Raw genomic sequence first — 21,870 nt, 5'->3', positions numbered from 1 at the left:
GATTGGGCAGGTTTGCGTGTCAATATGTGCACATCATGCAAAACAATGAAATATTAGGGGTTTGGATTTGGCGAGAAAGTGAATATTAAAGTTTTGAAATTGCTTAGTAGTGTCATATGCTTATGAGCACACGATGACACAAGACTGACATGAAGCAGGAAGTGTTCAGTCACACGCAGACAGTGCTGATTGTGCAGCCCGCCGCGACTTGTCTCCGTCTTCCTGAAGGCCATCAGAGATCATATGCCGAAGATCTCGCCCATCCTGTACCGACACATGGACGCAGTCGCGTTCAGACAGCATGGGCTCTAGAGTAAGGTAAGTTGATCTCGTCACTCCTCCACTCTCCAAATTATGATTTAAAAAAAAAAATGTCCTTGTTGGGGTTTTTGTCACTTCCTCTCATTTCTGAAAGTTTCCTGCAGCGATGACACTGCACACAATACATGACAGAAAGTCAAACAGAATGTGTTTCTCATAGGCAACCATACATCATTTGAGTTTTGCATTGCAATTCCATTCAAACCTACAAATGTAAATATATTGATATACTGTTCATTTGCCTGAGAGAAATGACATTCCATTGTCAAATAAATGTCCTTTTGAGACCATATTTGGTATGATGGGTTCTCTTCTGTCTTTGTTTTGCACAGACAAAATCCTGAGCGTGCGTTCAACGTATTTTTTGAGGCAACATATCCTATAGCCAGAGACAAAGGTGAGTCGTGGAACTATTCAGCCGCAGAAACTGTTCCTCAGACTTTTTTTTTTTCTTTAGAGGACAGTGCTGGTAAATGTAAAGCATCAATAGCTGAACAACTGCCTGAAATGGATGATATGAACACAATCTGTAACAATGGGTACTTCCCGTTCTGTGGTTTGAAAACCACAACACTTATGTTGTCACTTTAAAGCAGAAGGTAACATGAATGTGATCTGTTTCCTAGTATGACCCTAAACCTTTTTTTTAATTAACATGCAACATTTATTTACAATATGTTTTATTTACTGTTTATTAAAGTTGTCATGATCTTGGAAATACAAAAGGTGCCAGTCAGACAGACAACAGGTTCCCATCTCTACCAGATTTTGCCTTTCAAGAACCAACCAGCCAAATGCAGGGCACATATACATAAACAATCATTAACATGCACCAACTTAAGTGTTCAAGTAACCTATTAAATAGCTTGCATGTTTTTGAGATGTAGGAGAAAGTCAGAGTAAAAGAAGGCCAGAGCCGAAATTCGAAACCCAAACCTACTGAATGCGAAACAGACATGCTAACTAACCACTCTTCAAGATATTCTTCCTGTATTTACCACTGACTTCATAAATGTACTACTGGTTGCAACAACAACAACAAAATCCACAGCAAGCCTCCAACATCTTGAAAATCTTCCTGTAAGCGTACATGTTACAAAGGGCTCAAACGCCATTTTTGTTTTCATATGCATATATGAATTAACTTTTGACACTGCCTGCAACCATATTAGATACACTGCAAAAACTGAAATCTTAAGTAAGATATAATTTCTTAAATTTAACCTAAAGTTATAAAAGTTTCTGGCAAAATCATTGTGTTTATTTTAAGAAACTTATTACCTAATTATTTTATTTGATCAAGCAGTCTTGGCATTGAGTGTTAACAGCCAGTTTTAAGTACAGTGAGGATTAAAACAAGCATTTCCCACATTTTAAGATGACAACTAACCAACATCAAAGGCCCTGAACTGGGGTTTCATAAGTTTTCTTATTTTAGGATTGTGCATAATCGTAGTAATAAGATAAATGGAAAAATACAAGTATGAAAACAGATGAGTGCAAGATGGTTCATTTTGTTATATTTACTAAAATCATTTTTCCCTCGTTTCAGTACCAGGTCAGTGGTCTAGTGGTAATGTGCCTACCCACAGACTTGAAGGTTGTGGGTTCAATTCCTGGCTGGGTCATGACAAAGGAAGTCGGACCTGTTACTTCCCTACTTGACACTCATGCTAAATTATCCAAGCGTAAAAAAGATACTAATGTATTATAAGAAAATTATTTAATTTTAATTAATTATTTATTACAGCTTGAAAAAAGTCAACATTACTTGTTTTTAGTCTGAAAATACTATTTTCAAGACCGCAGTGTTTGATATGGGCCTAGTCTTATTTTCTTTTTCTTTTTTTAAATCTTACAGGTAAATTTATGTACAATTTTCTTGTTCTATTGGCAGATAATTTTGCTTATTTGAAGTAAAAATTTTCTAATTTTTCAATATTTTTTTCTTAAATTTTCTACAGTCCTTTTTGCAGTGTGTGGTTGTTGAAAAGGGTGGGGTGGGGTTGCAGGGGGTGTTACATCACCTCCATCCACCAAGTGTGCAAAACACCTAAGAATAAATTAATCTAGACTTTTTCTAGATATGCGGGAAAAAAACAATTTACAACTAAAATAGTAACAACATTTCTCTTTATATTGCCTCATGAATTAAGTTATGTCAGTTTCAGAAGCAAAACATATTTTCTCCTACTTTCTGCTGCTGTGAGTGTGCCAAGGTCTGATTTGCAAATATATCACATTAAAGATTAAGTTCCTCATGTAAATGTTTTTTTCTTTTTTTAATCAACATCTTATTATCGATTACTCTTGTGTTTGTGTTGAATGTGGATATCTGCTCAGGACAGGGCAGATTTGTTCTAGTGGGATACAGAGCTGTGGGCCACTCCAAATCATGAAAAGTCCCAAACTGTTAGGGTGTTAATGACATTTTTTTTAAACAGCTAAAATAACAATAATACATAATAGCTTTAATTGATTGGTTCAAGTGCGTTTAATAAAGTTTGTCACTGTCAAAGTGGCCCTTGCATCCTTCAGGTTTTCTCTATGTGACCCTTGAAGGAAACATTTTGCACACCAACTGTAGGTGTTATGGCCAGGTGTCCCAATTAATTACCCATAAATCCTTAGTGTGGTGGTCCGACAAAATACTCTCAAATAGAATTTTTTAAAAATTAAGTATATACACACACACGTAGTTGAATTAGTTGGATACAGCAGTGATTCTCAACTAGGTATGCCGTGTAAGATCATGTGCTGGAGAAAATAATCAATTTTCAGTGTATTTGTCAGAATTTTTTTTTTTTCAATTACATGTATATGATTATAATCATATACAATATATTTATTTATCTATCTATGCCAGTGACATATAGTGACAGGCAGAATGCTCTTCTATTAGGTGGCAGAAGGTACAATAAATCTGTGTATCCACCTGTTGCCATTCATACCAGAGAATAATTCAAAGCTTCTTGTGAGTATATCAGGTTTGCGTTCAACTAGGCCTAGATTTCAAACGGATTCAATCAACTTTTTGTGACATTTTTGCTTGGAGGATGCTTAAGATTTTTCCAAGGACTGCTATGGATAAGGTGATAGGCAGAGTCCGACTTCCACTGTCCGTTGACAAAGTGTCTTGAGGCATGACACACATTTGCTCCCAGTGGGCCTGGCAGCTCCCTGCACTTTATGCACCATATGGTGTAGATAAAGCGCTACACTGTGTGAGTGCCCTCTCTCACATTACTACAGAAAATGTATGTATTGTGTTACAGATCCCGGTGTGGTTCTACAGTTTCCAGAGGACTTCAGAGAAGAGGTACGCTCTGTACTGTACAGTACTGCGCACATCCATCGACTGTCAACTTTGAATCACATGCTTATCACACAAAAATAATGATCTGCTTGTAGGAGTCTTGCCAATCATTATCCAGGTTCTGCTTCCCTTACAACATACAAGGGTAAGTTTTCCATCATAATTACTTTGGCCAAAAGGTGTGCTTTGTTAGTCAGAAAGATACTACACAGCAAACAAAAAAACTATATTTACATTATATTTACACTATGTTAGCATTTTCTCATTTTGTTGTTGGTAGTTTTGTGTGGCCTCACAATAATGAGGTACTGGATATAACTCTTACATATGCGAAAAAAATAATCACACTCGTCATAAAAACTCTCACATTCCAAAAATTCACAATAACACAAATACTCTCACATTAAGCCCCCCAAAAAACTCTAAACACCAATTTATAACAACAACTCTTACATCCAAAAAGTTATCTTAGTCACTAAAAACTACTTTTCAGTGAGAATCAAAATTTGCATGCATGCGTGTGTGTGAGTGTCTGAAATGAAGCTGAAAACTCAAATCTTGAATGCTGATTGTCTGTGCGTTCAGACATGTTGCCCGTTTTGGCTCTCATACACAAAATATTTGATTTTCACTTTGACAAAAAAAGGTCTCACATCAACAACAAAAATTATCTCATAGTAAAATTGCTTGATAATTGTGAGAGGTCGTTTTTGTGAGTGAGTTATCAGACTCAGCAAAAAACTAACCAAAAAAACTCACACTATATATATATATATAATAATAATTAATAATTATTATTGTGTGAGTTTTTTTTTTGTTTTTTTTTGCTGAGTGATAATTGTTTAGTTAATTTGAGGTTTTGGGGATGAAGTGAGAGTATATATATAAAACCTCAAATTAACCCAAAAATGATCAGACTCAGCAAAAAACTAACCAAAAAAAACCTCACACTATATATATATATATATATATATATATATATATAATTATTATTATTGTGTGAGGTTTTTTTTTTTTTTTTTTTTTGCTGAGTGATAATTGATAATTAGTTAATTTGAGGTTTTGGGGATGAAGTGAGAGTTATTTGGTGAGTGTGAGAGCTTTTTTGGTGCACATAAGATGTCAACGTTGTTTGCTTGTTTGTTTGTGGCTTATACAGTAATAAAGCCCCCTCCATCGTCATCTAGAGTACTACCCTGTTTTTGTCAGACTACAAGCCACTAAAAGCAGAAGCTGCATTTTGTTACAATCTGATAGGGCAAACAAATGATGTCTGTCTGCATTTTTGTTTTTTGGGCCAACTTTTTCAGCTTGGTCGTGGATTGCACACAGTATTCCTAAGAATGGCTTTTTTTTTCAGGGGGAGGGAGGAAGTAGCTGTGCAGCACTTTACATTTGTTCTGACTGATATTGATGGATGCCAACGCTTTGGCTTCTGCCGCCTCACTAACAGTGCTCAGATGTGCCTTTGCATCCTCAGGTATGAACGTATCAGGGAAAATGCCAGGTTAAATCATTCTGTTTATGACACTCTGATTGTATTCACAGTTACCTTCCATGGTTTGAGGTCTTCTATAAATTTCTCAATACCCTTGCTGACTACATCAATAAAGGACAGGTGAGTTTGTATTGAAGTCAAGTCTGGAATGTTCCAAATAAACATTATTACATTTTTTTGTCTGCTGAAAAGACCAATGAGATGAAAGTGATGCTCACTGCACTTTACAAGCAACCCATACCACCAGCAGATGGATCCATCACACTGCAGATGGTAAGTCTCTGTTAGTCATCCTTATATACCGTATCAATACATTTTTGATCATTTTATTAGCCCATCCAGTTAGACATCCAGAGGGACGAAAGGTGGTTAAACCATGACAGTTTACATCATAAACCTTTTACCTTTTAGAGTGAGCAGGCTGGATTGACACTTAGGGTGCAAGCAGGAAAAAATGTAGGGTATTTTCATTATTAATTGAAATATTAAATATTATTTAATTATTATTTTTATACCACTGTGTAGGTATAAAATTAAAGCAGAAATATTCAGGACTGACGCAGGTTGATGCACACAGTGCAATGTAACCAGCTCTGTGGTGAGTGAAATGACTCAATCACATGTCCACAAATTTGCCAATATGTTAGAATTTATAGTATTCGGAACTGGCTCGTGCCCACAAAGTGATCTCAACTCGGGAGAGGAAAAATGACATTGCAAGCAAATTCAACAAACAAATCAACAGTTTGCTAACCTGTGGACAGCCAGGAGTAGTAGCCACTGGTGAAATGAAGGCATTCAGTAGGCCTACTTATAGTGGAAGAGGTGAGGGGACTCAAGCCAGAAAACACAAGTGTTTAGTTAGGTGTAGCATTTCAGCTACGCCCAAAAACTTTTTATTTATCTTCAAACAAACAGTATATAATTTACCAAGTTTAGAAAAAATTTGACTTAAATGACATTGTTGCATATTTATTTAGGGTCTCCTGAAACCAACCCTTGGACCTTTTTTCATTCTACCGATGACCTCAAACTGTTTAACTGTTTTATTTGATCGTTCCTTTCATTATCATTTCCCAAATTGTTGAATCCTGATCAGGTTCCATACTTCATTGCTCCGGATCCCAGAGGTCTCCCGTCTATTCCTGAAAACGTGAGTATTTTCGATCAAACCTAGCGTCCCAAGTTTTACTTGCTAACAACTCTGCTTTCTTTACATTTACACGTGTGTGTGCGTGTGTGTGTGCGTACGTGTGTGCGTGCGTACACCAGAGGAACTTGACAGAGTTGATAGTGGCTGTAGATGTGACGAACATTCTGCAGCTCTATGCCAGCATGCTTTTTGAGAGACGTATCCTCATATTTGCTTGCAAACTCAGCACTGTGCGTATTATTTATTTTATATTGTACATTACGTTTTATAAACTTCACACACATATACATACAAAGTGTGTGCTTCTGTGTTGCATATAGCTGACGTCTTGTGTACACGCACTTGGGGCTCTGTTATACCCAATGCACTGGCAGCACATCTTCATCCCAGTCCTGCCACCTCACCTTCTGGACTATTGCTGGTAAGCCTGTCAGTCTGTCCTCTGTCATCCGTATTTCTATATGTCACATCTGGTATTCCCTTTTCCAGTGCACCTATGCCGTACCTTATTGGGGTTCATAGCAGTCTAACCGAGGTACGAAATTGTTTAAAATTGAACAAATATATGAACACGCCGACTTAATCAAATCTTGGGTTTAGCAGAAGGTGAGGAGACAAGGGTTGGAGGAAGTTGTCATTTTGAATGTGGATACAAACACATTGGAAACCCCCTTCAATGACCTGAAGAAGATACCTTCAGATGTGGTAAGATATATTTTGTGTTTGTGCGAATGTATTTACCTAGCTCGTAGCTGTCCTTCAGGTGGCGTGCGATCATTTCTCACCCATCCCACTGAATGCTTGCTACACAATCCCCGTTAAGTGGTAGACGGTACACTCCCCTACAAAAGTACTGGCACAGTCAGGACAATTCATTGAAGCTTAACATCAAAAGATTAATTTCAAGAAAAAAAAGCGTAACAATTCAGCTTTATTTGCAGGTGGTATAAGCAACTTGGGCGGCCACTCTTTTTTTGCACCACTGACCACATAAGGACATATTTTAGACCGTTGAAGCAAGCGCCACAGCTACATGGAGATAATTGTCAAAGCGAAAAGCTCTCCTGCACACGTTTGGCCAACTCGTGGCAAAAGTAGCAAATAGTCAAGCCAGCCGTGACAACAGTTGTTGTTGGCTTCTGTTTTGTGGAAAACACTACTTCACCTTTATATTTTTATACAGGATCGTGAGTGGTCGGCGGTAACAATGAATACACTGAGACTTGATATGCTTTGCTAGAACAACTGTGTTTTTTATTCCCCGCAAACAGCAATCAACATTTATACTGGGCTAGGATAATCGTACGTTTTATCCCCCGCAAACAGTAACCAACACCTGCGCTATGCTAGAATGATTATACCTTTCATTCCTTGCAAACAGCAATAATCACAACTTGCTTTGCTAGAATTATTGTACCTTTTATTCCCCGCAAACAGCAATCAATACACTACAACGTTAAGCAGCATAATATGATCATCATCAGCGCTTACCTTGACACTAGACCGGAGAGCCTACGGTCCGGGTAGAACGAGCTGCAAAACGGCTGGGCAATCGTACGTGTTCCGCAGCTGACTCTGTCCGGACCGTGTGCCGCTCCGTCTTTTATTTGTTAGCGTGGGAAACTGGGCTAGCCAAGCCCTTTCTCAGACACTTTCTTAAACATGTTTTGCAAAGCAGAGAAAACTGTAGTAAAAACAAGGAAGAATTCCCAGGCTGATCCCGCCCTTTATTTACAAATTGTTGGGCACCTGGATTCGTACAACAATTCAGGACAACAACATATCTTTATATAAGAGGTTTCATGAGGACATATCAAACCATGTTTTTTTCCCCTTCAGCTTCTATGCAACATGCCGCGAGGGTTAAGTTGGACATAAAAGTAAAACAAGTAATAATGTACTGTATATGGATAGCAGTGACTTATCTACATTTTATTTGAAGTCCGGATTGATCGTTGAAGTTGGTCTCACCTATCCTGTAGTGCGCAAAAGCGCACAGACATACTTGGAACTGGAGCAAAATATTCTTCTCAGCCATGTTGTTTGCTTGCTATGTTGTGAAAATAATGGCTCAACTTGGTATTGACTGCAACAATGAAACATTCTATTCTAAAGACAGATTCTTGAAAATGTTTTTATTTAGACATGACTCCGGACCACTGCCACTGATGTTGATTGGTTCAATTTTCTCTCTGTATTGTTATTGGATTGATGGGCTGCTCCTTCTAAATTATGAGACAGTCGCTTGAAGAAAAAAAAATGGATGAGAATAATATTTAAATAACAATGTACCAGCGTCAATAGAAATCAGCCCACCGGGCATCTGTCCTATATGTCAGATAGCCAGTCCAGCCTGAAAAACGTCAGGGTTCTGCTAGAAAGCAAAAACAATATCAAGAGAAGCCTACCAAAACACCTGACATCCTTTGGGGGTTTGCTGACTCCCATTTAACACAAATTTGAATGTGACTGATTCTGAACCAGCCACATCCCATTTATAAGAGGGTGTGCACTCATATTATTTCAGTTACTTTCACATTCCCTCTTTCTTAGATTTTTTTTTTTCCAATAGAGCACAAATTATAAATCACATTAAGGTGGAAAACGTTTTGCAATCTCGGTCTCTTGCATATCACAAACATCATTTGGACAGGAGTGTGTGGACTTTTGAAATCTTGCATGTCCTTCATGTCACCAGTTTTGAATGTACAGTATATCCGTCTACAGATGTCTGGGCTGAAAGTATGTTTGAAGCGTCAGGCAGTTTCTGCTGGTTGTGGGGTCTCACGGGCCTTTCTCAGGGCCCAGTCAGTCCTGTTTGGAGGGTACAAGGATGCTCTGCAGAATCACAAGGTCGGTTTCTTATTAACATTTGGCTTGGAGTGCACGCGAATGTTTTCATAATTATAATAAAGGTTCTAGACAATAGTCTATGCAGTTAGATTTTTTTTTTTTACGTATACATCACTGTACTTTCAATTTATTTATTTTTTTAAATAATTTTTTATCCTCAATGTGAAATTCAATTTCTTATTATGTTGTATATTGTTGTTGTATGTTGCTGTTGTTGTTTGTTGGTTGTTAATATTGACATATTGTAATCATTTCTGTGATTTTCCAGGGGGGTGAAGTATGCTTCAGTAAGGATTTGTTTTTAGATCACAAGTCACCCAGTATGAGGCGGTTTCTCCAGAGTGCCATTCATTTACAGTTTTTCAAACAGGTACTGTAAGCGTCTGCTGCTCTCTACTGGACAAAAATATTTAACCCTGTACTGTATAAACACGTTGAAAAAAAATCCTTGGGTACAAAATATTTTGCACATTGCAAGACCTTTGATTTTATCTTTGTTACCTGTGGTGTACATTAATATAGTTCAATATAAGTAGTCATTATACATATATATATTTATATTTTATTCATGGTCGTATTTCTGTGCGAGGTGTGCACGTCGTACCTGTGCATGCATGGGTTTAAAGCCACACTATACATGTGGCTTTATTGAAGACTAAAATGTGAGTGTGAATGATTGTTTTTCTATTTGGTGACTGACCAGTCCAGAGTGCTCTGATAGGCTTAAGCTCACCAGTGGACCTAATGAGCATTCTAGAAAATGGATGGCTGGTTGGATATTTCATGCAAGATAATGTTTCTTACTGTTAGGTATTACTACTTGACACACACTGAAATAATTGCTTTACATGTTCATTTGGGTGCTTTATTTATCAGGACAATAGTAATGCATGCACCAATCTATATCAGTAAATATTGAACATCCATGTGCTAATAGCGTACATGTTGATTCTGGAGAACAGGTGCAGGGCGACATCCGCTCAGCACCTTGTATCTGTGTTTGCAGTATACAAGTACTGTACTGTACATACTGACTTTGTCTTTTGAGGGACAGAATGGCCCCCTATGAATGTGATTCAAAGACAGAGCCATCCCTGATATAATGTATGACATTAGTATTTTGTCAAATATTTTCAGTTCATAGATGGACGCCTGGATATTCTGAACAGAGGGAAAGTACCACAGGACCTCTTTGAAGAGGAGATCCTTGAGTGTGAAACAACAGGTACAGTGTGTACAGTTTGTTGTAACATAATGTGATTGTGGAAGCTGTCACTTATCTCCTTGTTGGTGTTTTTTTTTCCCAGGAAAAAGTAAATCTTACCTGCAGCTAGTTGATCATTTAAAGGTAAATTATACGTTAGTACTGGTTATGAAGAAAAAAAAAAGTATCATCCCATATTATTGCACAATTCAGGATGCCCTTGTGTCTTTGACAGAGAGGGGGAGGAGCATTGATCCTCAACATGAAGTCCAAAACAAATAACATACGGGTGAGTGTAAGCTGGGGAGTATCAACACTTGAACTACTTACTGTTTATATACAATAATGCTCTTTGTCTTTAAAAGGCAAAAGGTGTCACAACTTCAGGTTTGAAAAGCAGGTTGAAACATAAGGTGAGCTAGTGTAGTGGTCGCAGTAATACTTGGGTACATATCTCTGGCATCGGGCCAAAAAATTGTACCTCCAAAATCGTCACTTTTTAGGAGACCCAAAAAATATCATGTATCACTTCATCATCAAAGAAAAAAAGCAATTTTCAACACTAAACATTGATTAATAATTTGTATTTTTTCAAAAAGAAAAAAAAGATATACATAATTCAAAAAAATGTCAAATTTGCCAAGTATGTTTCGGCCCGTCGGCAGTGATATGTGGTGTGATACTTTTGTGGCTCCACCAACAAGTGTGTATATGTGTGTGTGGGTGTGTGTAAGGCAGGCTTTCAGTCAAACCCAGGCCATTCAGAGAGATGGATCTGTATCATGCCATTGTGCTCAGTCGGACTCCCTGCAGAACCGTCTGCCAATCACTCAACACTTTGGATTGGTAACAATAACAGCAACAATATTTCATGCAAAATGTATGTCTGTCATTGGAAATCCTTGATATCTAGCTGAAGGACGATGTACTTAGTACTATTCATCTTCAATTGTAAGACAATCCAGCACACTAGTAGACTGACTAGAGCACACTACAAAAGAATGACTGTGTCTGATTCGTTATGTTTTTCACTACGAGTGTCACTTTCGGCCTACTAGCACAATTTTAAACCTAATTAGTAACTACTGTTCTGCACAAGTAATGCCTGGATCAGACAACAAGAGTTTAACCCCGTTATTGGCCAGTCTTGCAAACAATTTTCCAGACCGAGCCCAACATTTTTTGTCAGGAATAATAAAACTTCTTATAGTGTGACATAATCCACGTTTAAGGATTTTGCCTCAGCAAACCTCGCTATTGCCAAAATGAAATGTCTTACGTTTGATTTTTATGGATATCGTTCATGTAGCGTGACATATCAATGCGAACCCTGCGACATAGAACCTTGATGTCAGCCAATAGGATTGCATCTTGCAATGGCGTTGTCATTTATTCACATACGTAGACCATGGCGAAGAGGGATGAGTGGAACAACAAATTGGAAGAAAAGCTGGTGGACTTTCCAGCAGCATGTGCTAGAACAGGATATGGCAGGCTGAGCTCTCTCATGTCATCCAAAATCACAATCTTCGGTATGAAAGCGACATAGTTGCACGGTTGAGATGGATTTAGGTTATTATGGATTGGAGACTTAGATTTTACTGTCACTACCTGAAGACCCCGGATCATTTCTAACAGCGTTGTCTCAGATGCATCCTCCATGTCAGCTGGGAAGATTACCGATCTAACTTGAGTGTTCTCGCCAAATTCTCCTGAGAGCATTGAATATTTTGTCATCGATAGTGAGCTGCGTTGGGTCGGCCATATCATTGGATTGGGCAACAACACCTGACATCCCAAACATATATTTTATTTTGAGCTGATCAAAGGAAGGGTTGAAGAAAACTTTCAAAGACCGTCTCAAGTCCAAATTCAAAATTCAAAAAGTACTCCATCGACTGTTACAGTAATAACGGGGAAGAGCTGGCTAAAGAACATGTCGGCTGAAAGCAGCTGATCCACCAAGGTGACCTGACATTTGAGACAAATGGGGACAGCATCCAAGAAAAATACATTTACCAATCAAGCCACATGTAAAAGTAATGAAGCCTTCTTTTAAACTGGATTTCAAGGATATGGAAAAAGTGCTCAAATGTCTTTCCACACTTGTCAGTTGCATGAGAGAAAAGTAGAGCACAACATCCAATGCCTTAAACTAATGTGTCTGTCAAACCTTGCTTTTTTGTTTGATGCTGGTGATTGTTTTATTTCCACGTTGCATGTCAGCCACGCCCTCGTCGACCTGGTTACAAACTTGGTGTCGCCCGAGGCCAGGAAAACAAGGCTGCTGGACATGCATGGAACGGGTAAGAGATATAAACCTGTTGACAAGTGACGAGATCTGTTACCTTACATTAGTGATGGGAAAATGAAGCTTCATGAAACACTTTTTTTAACTCCTCTAGATGGTGCTCTTGGTTTAAGGATAGGGTAATGGAAATTGATTAAATTATCACTGCATCTTTATACCAAGAGTGTCATCTAGGGGAGCAAAAACATATCACAAGTGCTTCATGAAACTTCATTTTCACATCACTACAATTCATTAACCATTTAGCTTACCAGGACATATTGGACACAGTAGTTTTGTATTGTGGGAATAGTTTGGGTAAAGTCCTAATTTCATTTTGATTAAACACCTTTGGGATAAACTAAAACAAAGGTGAGTCTGAGTCATCAGGCCCTCTCACAGGATCTCACAAACACAGACACACTCCCAAACTGTGTAAAAAAAAAAATCCCCAGGTGACTTGAAGGAATAGATGGATGGATGGATGGCTGGGTGGGTAGGTAGATAGATACATAGATAAATAATTTTGAAAAGACTGCACAGTGCTCCTTTCTCCTCCTCTCCTCTGTCATGTTTGTCCACATGTGAGTGGATGGGCAGGTGTTGAGTCAAACCGATTAAAAAATATGTTAAATTTGTTTGCTTCCCTTACCCCAACTTCACTCGCTTACTTTCAGTTTCACTTCCTGTTGATGCAATGATGTAATGTACCCCTTAAATACTACGGCAGAGCATGAATGTTTTGTGTATATTCTTGTTTGGCCCTTTGTATCAAGGCCAATATCTGGGCAAGGGGTCAAGCCCGACTCTGAGCTTGAAAAGGATGAAGAGGAGGAGGAAGACTCGCTGTGTGATCTAGAGGAAATGGATCTTCTAAGCGAGATCTTTGACACACTCAGCAGCCGCAGTTCACACGACCGGGGCCTGTTATATGGCACACGCAGCCTGGATCTGTTTGGGCCAGACAGTCATGACTACATTACAAAGGTATGAACATAAAACTGACATACATAATTCCACACCGCAGAAATTAAATCTAACTACAGTATATTATTTGTTTTTTTTCCATCTTAATTAGAATGCATGAAAAAAATCAGGAGATGGCTGCGGACAGCATCATGATTATTATTATTATTATTATTATTTTTTACAAATCAATCGTATTGGATTACATTGTCCCTTCGTCTTATTCACTTGTGCAGATCTACCAAGTGTAAATTTGATTAACTACTTACGTTGTATTTAGCTTGGTCGAGCCAATCCCAGCCAGGAGAGTCTCTCCCTGTCCACGAGTGGCAGTGGCAGCCTTCACAGCTGGAATCCGGAGCAGTCAGAGGCGGAAACGCTGACTGAGAATTCGGATCGGCTGAGCCTTGACTCATACAAGACTGTTGCGGATGCGTCCAAAATTGTAAGAGAACAAGAAGAGCTGCTGAGAGGCGTTGCAGATAAACAGGAGAAAATTAAGGTTGTGATAAATATGAAACATGGAGTTGAAATCCATAACAGAAATAATTCAAAGGAAGTGAAGTTTGAGGCAGAAAAATGGGAGAATGAACCAGAAAGGAAAGTGAATTTAAAACAAGGTCCTGGGGAGGAAACAGCTGAGCAACATGAGGAGAAATTGAAAAAGACGGAAGATGGTGCAAATATGAGACAGAATGAGGAGCCATGCGATGAAAACACATCCACTGCAATACAGACTGATGCAAACGAGGAGGGAAGTGGAAACCTGCTGGAGAAAAGTGAAGAGGAGGTTTTACAATCTCATGTGTCCACCGAAGACTACTTGGAGAACTCATGGAACAAGAACTTGGCCGAGACTGACAGAGCAGGCAACAGCAGTGACATTGTTAAAACAGATCAGTCGTATTATTTAAGGGCCCATTCGGATGCTAACAGCACCATCAAGCATGAGCAGGGAGGCGCAACTACTGTCAAGGTGTCAGAACTCAAAAAGATGTTTGAAGCTTAATGGAGAGGTCACACTGGCTGACCGACTAGGAAACACTTAGTTTCCTCTTGACCTAAAAAAAAAAAAAAAAAAAGTCCAGATCACGCCCATAAGGAAGTCAGCAATGGTGTGTGTATATTCTTTATTTATGTACACATTTTTACATACAAAAGTGAATATAGTAAAAGTGCATCATAGTTATTGCCAGTGTCAATCAATAACCTTCATGAGTGTAATACATAATTCATATATTATATACATATACAGAGCAGTGTGTATATATAAATAGACAAAATAATGCAGAGTGCAGTAAAAACCAACAAACATTTGTTTGAATACACAGCAAAGTTCAGTTCATTCCCTCATGTGGCAGACTGAGGACAACTTCAGATGATAGACTTCACCATGGAACAAAACTTCTGCAGTCAAATGACACGCGTTCCTTTTTTTTTAATGCAGTGAAACTGCTGACAGATTTGAATTAAAAAGATGAATACAAGTGAAGAAGTGTATTGTGTGTCAGAAGATTTCTGGTGCAAAATTTATAATAAATCACCAGAACTGAGTGGGCATATTCATCTAAACGGTTGATAAGTGGTGGAGTTCAACATAATGTGGTGTAATCATATGAGGCGTTCTTCTTTGGGCAAAGGAAAAGGCAGGCCATTCTTTTGGGATCCAGCTGCTCCGACCTGTTTCCTCTCTTCTGCGCTGGGACGGTAGGTTCCCTCCATTCGCCTCTTCTTCTTTATGACGCACAGCAGAAGTAGCAGAGGCAAGCCAAGGAGCAGAACCACAGTGGAGATGAGTGCAGACACCGTGGCGGGGAAGGATACCTGCATTGTCATGGTACTGGACAGCTGTGAAAAGGTTTTGAAAACGTTAAGGGAAGAAAAAAAATCATTTCGAATTTTCAGCATTAATTTTGAATGTATACTGCATGATCTTTGCATGATTTTTAAAAAAAAACAGTTTAATGGGAGCTACATCGCTAACACTGTCAACAGCACAGTGTGCAACAAACCTTAATTTTTTTTTTTTTTTTACCTGACACAAACTCAAATGATAAATATGAAATAGTGAATTTGTCTGTGTGAGTGAAGAGAGGCCTAATTAACCAGGAATTAAGTTTCACATGGGTGTTAAAGGGAGCACAGATTTTGAAGCTGATTTATAGTATAGCATTCCTCTCGGTAATGTGGGATTGGAAGCGCAGTCATTTTAATGAGAAGCTATTAGCATAAAGGCCTAGATACACCAATCCGGTCACATTCCCTGTGGCATCTGCACGTCGCGTAGAAAAATGACGTAAATACACACCGCACCGACCCCGACTATTACATACTTTCAGCGCATGCCCGAGAAGTAATTCCCCTCCATACCATCGGCGGCGGTAGTCATTATTTCTAAAGGCAACCGAAAACTTCTTTAAGGGGGCGGGATATAAAAACGTAAGCAATGCGTAAACAAACATGAAAAAGTAATTATATTTACCAATTACAAACTATACTTCTCAAGCATAAAAGTAAATCCTAACTGCTATATCCAGTCGCTTCTCCATGTCATGCCATAGTTTGGCTTTCATACCTTTGTCGGCATACCCTTTTAGCAGCAATATCATACAACGTCCGTCTCTCTTGAACCAAAGAGACAAATTCATTTTCCCGATCTTCTGTCCAGACAGACATTGTACGTTCAAATGCGAAGGGTACAGCAGGGTGACGATGCGCAAAAAGAGCGGGGAAAAAATGGTCCTGGCTTTCTATCAGTACTGTTTATCCGCGTTTGTCACTTCCTCTTCTTGCCCCGCGTGCTGATTTGCTAGCTAAAAGCCAATCAAAGTGATCAAATGCCCCGACGCTTATTCAATATGTCTTATTTGCAGTTACAGTTACTAAATATCAAATACATACAACGGTTGCTTGTAACCAGTCCAGGACGTACCCCGTTTCGTGCCTGAAGTCAGCTTCGAGAGGCTCCAGCTCACCGGCGACCCTGATGAGAGCAAGAGATATAGAAATTAGATGGATTCATAAAGTTTTACTTTTTTAAATCTAATGGATTTTATACACACAATACAATGTTGTGTTTATACTTTTGTGTGACAGTTGAAAAACAGCAACATGTTACAAAACATTGGCTGTATAGGCAATCGATTTTGTGAGGGTTTGTCAAATACTTGGAAGCCAATCAGCGTTACAGAACAGATTGCATCACACGTAGGTTTAGTCATTTTTCTTTTGACGTTATTTTTCTGTTGAAATTTTCAAAATTGACTATGGACGACTATGTCCCCAGAACAGAATGCTGAATTTATGACCATACATAAATGCAGAGGTACAGTTCAAAATAGAAGCATGGCTTTGAGGAAAACTCAGTCGGACTTTGGCATAGAAAACAACATAATTCCACATGGTTAAATGGTCAGAACTTGTAACGTATAAATATCATAGGATCACATCATACTATGTTGTTCCAAGAAACTTCCTTGGGTAATTATGAGAAACTGCAAGATAAGGGAAAAAGAAACAAACACATTTTAGACAATGTGACAATGTTTTACCTCCCCGAAGAAAGGAAAGACGCTTTGAGGTCTAGGGCGGCCTTGGACTTTACATTGGAGCCAACAAGCGTCAGCTTTTATCATGCAGAATCTGCCAAAAAAGAAAAAGAGCACAACTGGTCAGATGAAAATGACCAGAACCAGCATGTCATTATGTTCTGTATGTATGTATTAGGGCTGGGTGTTCCCAACAACCTAATGATACAATGCGTATCATGATAGGGGGGAACGATACCATACGTATAGCTACTTAATGTACATTTTTATCAAAACAGTCATACATATACCCAAATGATATTTTGATGATGCTGAATGTCAAAATTGCTATCTTCTTCTATGTTAGCAGCACTTCCGCTTAAAACTCGGAAATGTATTTGTACGTGTGTAAAAGCTTATGTTGCCATCCTCCACAAATTTTGCTAAACACCAGCACCAGGCCTGCTGAATTCCAACATTGCCAACACAATGACTAGACAAGAACACTAGAAGCCCATGTATAGAGAATTTACCAATCAGAGAAACGCTGTTTTCTACATCAAATTAAAGAGAACAGAGACCCAACTGGACCAAATTGTAATATATTGTATTAATTTAACAATACAATATATGCATTGGCAAGCATTCCTATATCCGATAAGTAGAGAAAAACAATGAAAAGACAATGATATTTGGATGAATTTAACCTTCCCTAAAAATGTGAACGCACATGTCCAAACATTCAGTGCTTCGGTATTTTTTACACAGCAGCTTGCTGTTCTCTAATAAAGAGATGGATGGCAAAATTCATGGTGGATCCATGAATCCACTATAGTAAATGTCTACTATTGTGTGTTGGACCAATTCTACCTTCACATTTTTACATCCTCACGTTCACATTGATTGAATTATTTATCGAACATAACAACATTGCAAGTTGTGAACATTAAAAACTGAAAGGAAGAAAAGGATCATCAAAACATGTCATAGTTTAATGCAGGTTACAAAGGGAGTAGGAAGAAATACAAGAACTTATAGTCCTACCCCATATTACTCATGTCAATAGACTAGTAGATTATTCATTTCCAAGAACAAAAAAAAATATTATTGAAAATGATGATTATAGAATTATTTGGGTTATGGAAAGTATATTTTGGGGAATTACTGAACGAAGTCTCACAAATTGAGGTTTTGGTGGGGATTTCAGTGTATTTTCAGTTTTCATAGGCCCTGGCGCAGACGTTTGGGAATGCCCGGGGTCTGTTTAAATCAAAACAAGTCAAAAAATTAGATTAACATGTTGACCTGGTTTCTTACGTCAAGCAGATGTGTATTAATGTCTTGTTTTGCTTAAAAAAGGGATTGACCGATTATCGGCGCCGATTTTCAACATCCTGACAAAGAATTTTGTTTTCTTGTTCAGTATCCACATTGAAAGGCTTTATGCTTCGAAAATAATATCTTCAAAAATAGTTCTAAACATTTTCACTTCCTTTCCGTTTTGTGTGTAATATGCTTGTAAGAATGATGTAAATTTTGATGAAATTTTGTATACATTGGCGACGTACTATGCTTGACTCGTGTTCACTAGTCTACCGAGAGGAAGGTTTGAATGCATCATTTGGATTACTCCATCCCTTACCTCCGAAATGATCACAAACGCCGCTTGATACAGTTTCTGTTTTCATATGTAGAGTGGGAAAGTAAAAATCTGGTCCGAGGAACACTCAAGTTGAGCACTGAAACTAAGAAGGCCTAAAGTAAAAGTAGATGTGCTGCCCACCACTATAAGATTTTTGCCTTTGCCAGGCCGATATGTTAACAGTGCTGAGTGGCAGATCGGGATGCGGTTCTGCGGCCAGGAAGGAATGCAGCCCGTCCTGATACACCTGTTTGCTCGGCTGACTGTTGCTGGGAGCCGCCACAAGCAGTAGGAGGAACCGAATTGAGAGCCCTCACCAACACTCGGCTTCTTAGCTGCAGTTAACATTAAGACCTATGACGTTACTTGAGAGAAAAATTACCTGTCACGATCCGGGAACCTGTCCAGGTGAAATGAAGCACGTCGTTTGTGAATGCCCCAGCTTAAAGACAGCGAGACATCGACGTGCCCTCAGCACAACCGAAACTATTTGGTAGTAGGTACAACACTACCTGACTGTCTGTATGGAAATAAAGCAGGTCACGTGAATCATATCGACCAATCAGAAGCGTCTCTCATTATCAGTCGAGGAGCCGTTAAAAAACTTTTGGTTTGTTTTACACACTTGGATAATTTTATTATTATTATTATAACGTGCGTGCACACCAACTGCTCTAAATAATAATAATTTTAAAAAGTGTAACAATAAATAATTACAAATATTTAATTGGTCCAAACAATTTTTACATTCTAAAAACAATTTTTATATTCTAAAAAACGGCTACTGTTGACATTATTAACATTTTTAATTCTTTATTTCATATTTTAACCATGTTGAAATGTTTTATAGATGTGTAGAGCAGGCGAAATAGTGTTGAACTCAGTATAATTTGACCTTAACCTAGCTGGTACCTTGTTTTGTCTAAAATTCCTTCTCAGTGTTCTGCGCGAAAACATATTCTGTTCGTGAGAGAGAACGTGCACACACACAGTTCCCACAACTATACTACATTAGGAGCTGTCAAGTTCAATCTGTTTGTGAGATTCTGTTTTGGGAAAAAGTACGAAAAGTACCCTGAGAGTATATTTTGTCTAAAAGATGAACACAGGTGCGAAAATAACTGAAATTTTGTTTTTCTTCTGTTATGTAACATATTGTGTGAGAGCCAATCTGTTTTACTTATTCATGATGGGAGGAGAAATAGGCGTTCTTTTACAGATTTGGATTCTATAAAGAGCTGTCTTCCGCAAGGGAGGGGGCACGCGCACGCTGGAATTCCACTCTTTACGTGATGTTCAGTGTGTGTGACCGGAGATTCTCTGTAATAAATCATCCTTGCAAGGACTCTGTTCACGGAAATCTCATCATTTGATTTATTGGACACGCAAAAGTTTATAATTTTAAGATACCCTCTTCACTACCAACTAATTTATACCTGCTTTCAAATCTGTTCTGTTGTTTTCTGTGTGTAATTTGCATGTTCTCCCATTTTCTGTGTAGATTTTGTCCAAGTATTCCTGCTTCCTCCCATATTCTAAACATGCATGTAAGGTTCATTGAAGACGCTAAATCAGGTCTTAAACATACAGCCTGGGGGCCATTTGCGGCCCCCTACTTGACATCAAAGTTTCCTGTTAGTGAAGGCTGCAGCCCCCCACATTTTCGTTGTCCTGGGCATTTTGTATGTATGTGTGTTTTTAAATCTATTATGGCCTACTCTTCTGAAGTGGCTCCAAGTGGAATGAAAAGTCACCCACGAGTCCCAATCATGTCTTTTTTTAAAACTGCAGGGAAGAGAAAGGTTGTTGACGAGAACAACCAATTTCAAGCGAAAAGGGGATAAGGAATGTTTTAGTTTTTTTAGCATAGGGAAACCCCGACATGTTTTAAATGCACAGAAAGAGTTGCAGACGTCATGAGACATGTTGAACTGTAGGCTCTGCAAAAGTAGAATGAAGATGAGAGAGAGGGTTGGATATGCTCTCAGGACTGATTGACTGACCATTTGTAAAATAACCCCAGAATTGGGCCTGTCTAAGGATTTGGCTAGATAGATAGAAGGTAGGTAGCAGAGTTGAACAATTTTTACAGGAGACAAAGATATATATATATATATATATATATATATATATATATTCACACAAATAAATTTGTGATTTCCACGTGTTTTTCAGATCCACAAATGTATCCGTGATTTTAAACGAGGAACAGAAACGTCTCGTTCCCGTTCAATGGAGACAGTAACACTGCCTCCCCGTGGACGGCGGAGGAACGGGACGGGCCCTTTGACACGTGAATATCTGAGAGCTTGTGTGTGTGAATATCTCGAAACAGCGTGATGTTTGTCTAAAACATAAATGCGTGTAATAAAATAAATAAATAAAAATAAATAAATAAATGCACACACAAAATTAAAAAATATGTGAAAATCGCGTATACATTTGTGGATCTGAAAAACACATGTGAAAATCAGAAATGTATTTGTGTGTATATTTTTTAGACAAATCTCTCCCCATATCTCTCGGGCGACATCAGCTGATAGTAGGAGGCTGGCAGTGTTTTTTTTTTTTTTGTGCATTCACTCACACAAACACACACACACACACACATACATGCATACACGGTCCCGGTTTTAGGATTGACTGCCTTGCAGCAAAATTCTTTAAATTATTCTTTGATATTGTTGCTGGTGGCAAGAGAAATATAACTGGTCTCGTTGATCCTGTCACAGTGTGTGTTAACATGATTAAATCTGGACTCCATATTGATTTTAAGTGTTACAAAACCGCTACATATCGACCCAACAGGCTCAGAAAATGAACATCAACTAAAATGACTGTACCCAAAAAAAAGATGCACTTTTGTATGTCAGAAAATGTTCATTGGATGTGCGGCTTTTTATTCACTAATGGGAAATTTAGATTAACCTTAATAGCGTGTCATTGGGAGGTGCGGAAAAGTCGGAATACCTGGAGAAAACCAACACAAACGTGTCAACTCCACACATTGTAGATGCTAACGGAATTGTTCATTAAATAGAAATGATGAAACTTGTAAATTTACATTTGAGATTCATCAAATCATCTTAACACCTTTGTT

The 21,870-nt window shown here is 38.4% G+C and overlaps 1 protein-coding gene and 1 long non-coding RNA gene across 4 annotated transcripts in view; one reads left to right on the top strand and one right to left on the bottom strand.

Moving 5' to 3' along the window:
- The first annotated feature begins 103 nt into the window (after positions 1 to 103).
- Positions 104 to 15,154, top strand: dennd1c (DENN domain containing 1C). Of its 3 annotated transcripts, XM_077571147.1 has the most exons (22): positions 104 to 318; positions 654 to 718; positions 3,597 to 3,640; positions 3,733 to 3,782; positions 4,998 to 5,117; positions 5,186 to 5,255; positions 5,328 to 5,408; positions 6,235 to 6,288; positions 6,408 to 6,518; positions 6,609 to 6,709; positions 6,778 to 6,823; positions 6,889 to 6,993; positions 9,016 to 9,141; positions 9,410 to 9,511; positions 10,279 to 10,366; positions 10,449 to 10,489; positions 10,581 to 10,634; positions 10,711 to 10,758; positions 11,084 to 11,191; positions 12,572 to 12,651; positions 13,412 to 13,622; positions 13,882 to 15,154. In XM_077571147.1, the coding sequence occupies exons 1-22, from the start codon at positions 302 to 304 to the stop codon at positions 14,608 to 14,610; spliced, it is 2,451 nt and encodes an 816-aa protein (XP_077427273.1). In that variant the 5' UTR covers positions 104 to 301; the 3' UTR covers positions 14,611 to 15,154. The 3 variants fall into 3 exon arrangements, with proteins under 3 accessions (XP_077427273.1, XP_077427274.1, XP_077427275.1); XM_077571148.1 differs by lacking the exon at positions 10,711 to 10,758; XM_077571149.1 differs by lacking the exons at positions 10,711 to 10,758; positions 11,084 to 11,191.
- A 279-nt stretch (positions 15,155 to 15,433) lies between these two features.
- Positions 15,434 to 21,870, bottom strand: part of LOC144055298 (uncharacterized) — a 58,155-nt gene continuing 51,718 nt past the window's right edge. Inside the window, exons 2-4 of the long non-coding RNA XR_013294828.1 lie at positions 17,153 to 17,243; positions 16,534 to 16,584; positions 15,434 to 15,449 (exon numbers count right to left, since the gene is read on the bottom strand). This is a non-coding gene — a long non-coding RNA (uncharacterized LOC144055298). The remainder of the gene's footprint in view (positions 15,450 to 16,533; positions 16,585 to 17,152; positions 17,244 to 21,870) is intronic.

The sequence above is a fragment of the Vanacampus margaritifer genome, chromosome 7 (genome assembly GCF_051991255.1).
Source record: "Vanacampus margaritifer isolate UIUO_Vmar chromosome 7, RoL_Vmar_1.0, whole genome shotgun sequence".
Lineage (NCBI taxonomy): Eukaryota > Metazoa > Chordata > Actinopteri > Syngnathiformes > Syngnathidae > Vanacampus > Vanacampus margaritifer.
This window is presented reverse-complemented; position numbering and strand designations above follow the sequence as displayed.

What these genes read in the sequence shown, in the direction of transcription:
- dennd1c (XM_077571147.1), top strand. An exon ending in GATCCATCACACTGCAGATG is followed by an intron (nt 5,409 to 6,234) that starts GTAAGTCTCTGT and finishes AATCCTGATCAG; the next exon opens with GTTCCATACTTCATTGCTCC. An exon ending in TCCCGTCTATTCCTGAAAAC is followed by an intron (nt 6,289 to 6,407) that starts GTGAGTATTTTC and finishes TGCGTACACCAG; the next exon opens with AGGAACTTGACAGAGTTGAT.